General features: G+C 33.5%; 1 protein-coding gene across 2 annotated transcripts; it reads left to right on the forward strand.

The window, feature by feature from the left end:
• Positions 1-532: 532 nt before the first annotated feature.
• LOC130846025 (olfactory receptor 4F4) lies at positions 533-3,419 on the forward strand. Of its 2 annotated transcripts, XM_057723978.1 has the most exons (2): positions 584-1,466; positions 3,406-3,419. In XM_057723978.1, the coding sequence occupies exons 1-2, from the start codon at positions 584-586 to the stop codon at positions 3,417-3,419; spliced, it is 897 nt and encodes a 298-aa protein (XP_057579961.1). The 2 variants fall into 2 exon arrangements, with proteins under 2 accessions (XP_057579962.1, XP_057579961.1); XM_057723979.1 differs by lacking the exon at positions 3,406-3,419 and having other exon boundaries at positions 533-1,498.
• Positions 3,420-6,530: the final 3,111 nt, after the last annotated feature.

Here is a 6,530-nt window from a genome sequence, read left to right on the forward strand (position 1 = left end):
CATACGCTCTAACTGAAATTGTGAGGATTTGTTTTAGTTTGATAGAGAGGTTTCTAATAACTGTACACAAAATTATTGTGGTGGACTACTAGGCCATTAAAAATACCTTCTCAAAAATGCATGTCATAAAACACCTTTGTAAATGTGATGATCATACAATTTTGTATGTATTTAAGAGCTAAACAGTCCACAGAATATGAATATGAACTGTTTCAGAGTTCAGGGAAAAAGGACAAAAATGCAGGGTGATGGTGTAGATTTAATCCGGCAGAGAGGGTAACATGAACAAAGGTATTTTATTAGGAATAAGCCTAACATAAGTGGAAACACTAAGCCTTGGATAACTGACTATAAAACATATCCAGGGGAGGAGTGTGTGATAAAATTGTGAGTTTAGATCACGTGCATTTTGAAAGCCTTTATGTAACAAACTACAGAATGTGATTACGAGTATGAGCAGAATGACACAAAATGAGGCTCTGAGTTTGAATATAATATTTCTGACTTTTTTTTCACTCCCTTCTCCAAGGTAACTACAGAGGCTATTTCCTGGAATGAATCAATAAGTGAAACAAATCACTCCATGGTGACTGAGTTCATTTTTCTGGGACTCTCCAATTCTCAGGAACTCCAGATTTTCCTATTTGTGTTCTTTTTTGTATTCTATGTAGGAATAGTGTTTGGAAACCTTCTTATTGTCATCACTGTGGCTTCTGACTCCCACCTTCACTCCCCCATGTACTTCCTGCTGGCCAACCTCTCACTCACTGATCTGTGTCTGTCTTCAGTCACAGCGCCCAAGATGATTGCTGACTTTTTCAGTAAATGCAAGGTCATCTCGCTCAAGGGCTGCCTTGCTCAAATATTTCTCCTTCACTTCTTTGGTGGGAGTGAGTTGGTGATCCTTATAGCCATGGCCTTTGACAGATATGTAGCAATCTGTAAACCCCTTCACTACACTACAATTATGTGTGACAATGTATGTGCTGGCATTGTGGCTGCTGCATGGGGAACTGGCTTCCTCCATTCAGCGAGCCAGTTGGCCTTTGCAGTGAACTTACCTTTCTGTGGCCCCAATGAGGTAGATAGATTTTATTGTGACCTTCCCAGGGTCATCAAACTCGCCTGCACAGATACCTATAAGTTGGATATCATGGTCATTACTAACAGTGGTGTGCTCACTGTGTGTTCTTTCGTTCTCCTAATTGTCTCATACACTATCATCTTAGTGACCATCCAGCGTCTCCCTTCAGAGAGGTCATCCAAGGCTCTGTCTACTTTGACTGCTCATATCACAGTAGTTCTTTTGTTCTTTGGACCATGTATCTTCATTTATGCCTGGCCATTCTCCATCAAGTCATTAGATAAATTCCTTGCTGTCTTTTATTCTGTGGTCACTCCTCTCTTGAACCCAATTATATACACATTGAGGAACAAAGAAATGAAGACTGCAATGAAACGGCTGAGAAAATGGAATATGAATTCTGGAATGGAATAAAGTCGTAAATCTCTATAACAGCTAGATTAATCTGAGATAATGACATAGTATATAGTAAAGTTGGTAAATTAGTAAATCTCATGAAAATTATATGTTCCATTTCATATTCTTTATCAACTATCAAAGAACATTCACATACACAGCCTCAATTTATTCTTTGACAAACTCCTGTTATATTTTTTAATACAAATGCAAAGTTAATATTTTACTTTGAAAATATGATCTCACTAATTCCCATAACAATGAAAGGCATAAATATGTTAGTATTTGTACACTCCTGTGCCTTCCTGAATGGTCCTGAGGGTAAAAGAGGAAAGGATAGAAACTAGGTTGACTTAGGATTTTTTTAAATTTTCTATTTGGCTCATGTTCCCTAAAAATATCAAAAAGCAACTGCCATACACCTAACTCAAAAATATGCTTAATAATGAGCATATATTTGTCAACTTTTAAGAGGTTTAAAAAAGAAACTCCTCCCATTATAACAGTTTCACTACTATCATTGTAACAACCCATAATCCATGAGTGTATTATCAAGAATGACAGGAAGGATGAGTCTGCCAACATAAAATATGCCATGTAGGCGTGTATCATCTGTGGTATACAACAACAGCCTATAAACAGTAAAAAGTATTTAGAGACATTCAAGTCTCTCAACAACATGTTGGCACACAGTTATCATTTGGATCCATCCATGTTATTTTTCATGGTTAGCTTTTATGAGCACCGGCCTTGAATTCAAAAAGAGATGGGTTCAACCCTATCTACCCCTTACTAATCATGGCTTTGAGCACACTGTTTAACTTTCCTAAGCTTCAGTTTCCACATGTGCAAAAGAGAGAGAATAATATATATGATTATTATGAGGGATAAGGAGACAACAGATATAAATCAGATAAATAGCACATTTTATGCCATATTTTCAGGACTCAATAACTATTAAGTATTATTATCATTATCATATAAATCCTATATATGAACAAACCAAAAGTTCTCAACCTTTACTTTACCCCAATATTGCTGAGGGACATGACACATTCCAATATTAACAGATGATCTTTGGAGGGCATTGCTGTTGTAAGCGAAAGTGTGTGTATTTATGTGCAAGCATGTACTCATGTACATATACCGCACCATCCTAAGAAGACATGCCAAAGAATTAAGATAGAAGTAGAGGGAAATACAGGTTGACAAAAAGCTTGGTACATGATTCTGATAAATAACTCTTCTCTCCAGAAAGAATCACTGAACCAGGATCAAACTGAAGATTAAATATTCTAAGTAAAAAAGGAATAGGGTTTTAAGGTGTGACTGGAAGTAATAGAGAAAGAAGATCAAATGATAAGAGAGTAAAAATTATGTTTACTTTAGGGAAAAAACAGAATAGAAACTCCATAAGTAAGTTAAAAACACAGAGGAAAATTAGTGTGTGAGATAATATCTCAAATCAGTGGAGAAAGGACCTATTAATGTGATGGTGGAATAATTGGTTAGCAATTTGGGAAAAGATATATTGGATCTATTCCTCCTGCCATGTTCCAGGACAATTTCTAAATGAATTAAAGAATAAACAATTTTTAAACTATACAACTATTATAAGAAAACATAAGTTAATATCTTCATAATATATGAATATGATACTGATAATATTAACTATATAAAATTAATATTTAAATGCATGATAAAACTGTGAGAAACATAAAAAAGATAAATGAGATTCTAGAGGAAAGTATTTACAACTCACATCACAAAGAATAGAGCTATAGTTTTAAAAGAACTTCCTTTGAGGACATGGGAAGTGGGGAAGGAGAAACTGGGACAAAGTGAAAGAGTAGTATTATTTATATACTACCAAACGTGAAATAGACAGCTAGTGGGAACCAACTACATAACACAGGGAGATTAACTCAATCACTGGTGAAGACCTAGAGGGGTGGGATAGGGAGGGTGGGAAGGAGGCTCAAGAGGGAGGGGATATGGGGATATACGTATAAATATAGCTGATTCGCTTTGTTGTACAGCAGAAACTGGCACAACAGTGTAAAGCTATTATACTCCAATAAAGATTGAAAGAAAAGAAAATTTAAAAATAAAATAAATAAAAGTACTTCTTAAGAAAACACCAATGACATAGAATAATTGGCAAAATATATGAATTTACAGTTCATATATAAGGAGATATAAATAAACCTTAAATGCATAAAAAATGTTAGGTCTGTCATGTTAAGATATATGCAGAGTAAAACCAAACTGAAAAATCAGTTTTGACCTATAAGACATCAAATATCTGACATCAATAGTTAATATTACAATCTATTGGTTAAACTATACAAAAAAGGGACACTCATTTGCATCATTTATGAGAATACAAAATAGTGTAACATCTTGGCAAGTTAATATCTTCAAATATTACCAAGCTACTAACTTCTGACCCAGCAATCCTAATTCTACCCTAAGGATACATTGAAGAAAATACACAATAACCAACACAGAAGGTTACTTGTTGGAATATTGCTTTTAATACAAAAATAGAAAATACCCAAATGACAATCAGTAAGAACTGCATAAGTTATGTGCACAAATTATATGCAATGAAATATTAAGCAACTATAAAAATGTTGAGAAATATCTCTAAATACCGTTCTGGAGAAATCTATATGGCATATGTTAAATGAAAACAGGTGAAAAAGAATGTCTCTGGTATACTAATTTTCATGTTAAAATAGGGATACACACATTAGCTTTACATGTATAGGTAATTATAAATATATATTCTATAAATACTTAGGTATTTTTAAATGATAAAAAATTAAAATGTTTTCTTATGGAGGGAGAAGGAAACTGGGTAAGAGACAGGAATGAAAGCTAGACATTTTTGAATATGTCTTATTTTGTAGTTTTGACTTTGAAATCATGTAAATGTTTTCACATAATTTAAAATTAAATTAAATTAAAATAGCAATCTCTAAAAATGCAATTCAAACTGAAACAAGTGTTTGAATGGTATTTGTGTGTGTGTATGAATTGTTTATAGTATGGAAATAGGAGATATTTTCTAACCACAACTCAAATTCAAGTCTTGACTCAGTTAATTGTGATGGTTAATTTTATGTGGCAACTTGGCTAGGCCACAGTACCTAGATACATGCTCAAACACCAGTCTAGATCTTGCTGTGATCTAGAAAAAGCAGGCTACCCTCTATAATGTGGGTTGGCTTATCCAGTCAGTTGAAGGCCTTAGAAAAATACTGACACCTCTTGAGGAACAGAGAATTCTGCCACCAGACTACCTTTAGACTCAAATTGCAACATCAAATCTTCCCTGGGTCTCCAGACCGAGATTTTGCACTTGCCATGATTATATGAGCCAATTCCTTAAAATAAACATACAACACACACACACACAAACACACACCTATTGGTCTGCTTCTCTGAAGAATCCAGACTAATATATAAATTTACTGTATTTTGTCTATTTTCTATTTCATTGATTTCTCTTATCTGTAATATTTCTTTTTTTCTTTTCTAATCACAACACTAAATTAAATTTCTAAGTTATGCTTTAGTTGCGTAACAAATTTCGACATTTTGTAATTTTATTATAATTAAGTTCAAAATACTTTCCAATCTCCCTTGTAAGTTCTTCCCTGAAAATATTCAGAAATATGATACTTAATTTTAATATACTTGGGCTTTTCTATACATATATTATGATTGTTGGTTTCTGATTTAATTATATTGTAATCAGGGAACACACTTTGTTAAGGTGCAAATCTTAAAGGTTTTTTTAGATCCATTTTACGACCTATCTTAGTGAACATTACATGTGCTCTTACATGAGTATGTTGCTCTTGTTGAGTATAGTATAACCGTCAACTGGTCAAGTTGATAAATGAAATTGTTCAAATTATCTATGTTTTTCTGAATTTTGTTTACTTATATCAATTACTGAAAGATTCCTGTTAAAATACCCAGTGATAATTGTAGTTCTGTCACATTTGTTACATCTACATACATTATAAACCCCACAATACAATGTTATGATTTTTGCTTTAAACAGTGAGGTATCTTTTAAAGAAATTAAGAGAAAAATATATTCATAATCAGTCACATATTTACCATTTTTGGTGCTCTTCATTCCTTTCTAAAGACATATGTTTCCATTTCATATCATTTCCTTTTAACCTTAAAATATTTCCTTTAGGGATAAACTTGATGATGGGTGATGACTGTAGAAGGCCAGGATAGGAAGTGTGGGACAGAGTCGTGGGAGGGTGGGGATATGGGGATATATATATATAAATACAGCTGATTCACTTTGGTGTACCTCAAAAATTGGAACAACAGTGTAAAGCAATTATATTCCAATAAAGAGCTTAAAAAAATTTCCTTTAGGGACCTCCCTGGTTGTCCAGTGGTTAAGACTCCATGCTTCCAATGCAGGGGGCATGGGTTTGATCCCTGGTCAGGGAACTAGGATTCCACATGCCACATGGCACAGCCAAAACTTTTTTTTAATTTCTTTAGTATCTATTATAGAGTAGGCTTGCTGGCAATGAAATTCTCTTATATCTGAGAATAACTTTAACTTCACCTTTATTTATAAAAGATATTATTGACAGACATAAAATTATGGTGACAGCTTTTTTTTTCTTTCCACCATTTTAAAGTTGCCATTTTATTACTTTTTGGCCTCTATTTTTCTAATGAGATATCAATCACCATTCTTATGATTTGTATCACACAAGTAATGAGTCATTTTTCTCTTGCTCCGTTTCAGAAATTCTCTTTATCTTTGCTCTTCAGTAGTTTGACTATTATATGCTTGGATGTGGTTTTCTTTATATATGTATATCCCCACTTGGATTTCACTGAGTTGTTTGGATATGTAAGTCATTTTATTTGTACCAAATTTGGGAGATTTTAATGCATTAACTCAGCAATTTTTTTTTCTCCTTTCTCCCACCTTTTCTTCAGAGACTCTATTTACACTTATGTTAGACTGCTTGATATTGTTCCAAAGTCCACTTAG

This window comes from Hippopotamus amphibius, chromosome 2 (genome assembly GCF_030028045.1).
Source record: "Hippopotamus amphibius kiboko isolate mHipAmp2 chromosome 2, mHipAmp2.hap2, whole genome shotgun sequence".
In the NCBI taxonomy this organism is placed as follows: Eukaryota; Metazoa; Chordata; class Mammalia; order Artiodactyla; family Hippopotamidae; genus Hippopotamus; species Hippopotamus amphibius.

Bases quoted from the DNA above. Each gene is read 5' to 3' on its own strand.
- LOC130846025 (XM_057723979.1), top strand. From the start codon at position 584: ATGGTGACTGAGTTCATTTTTCTGGGACTCTCCAATTCTCAGGAACTC.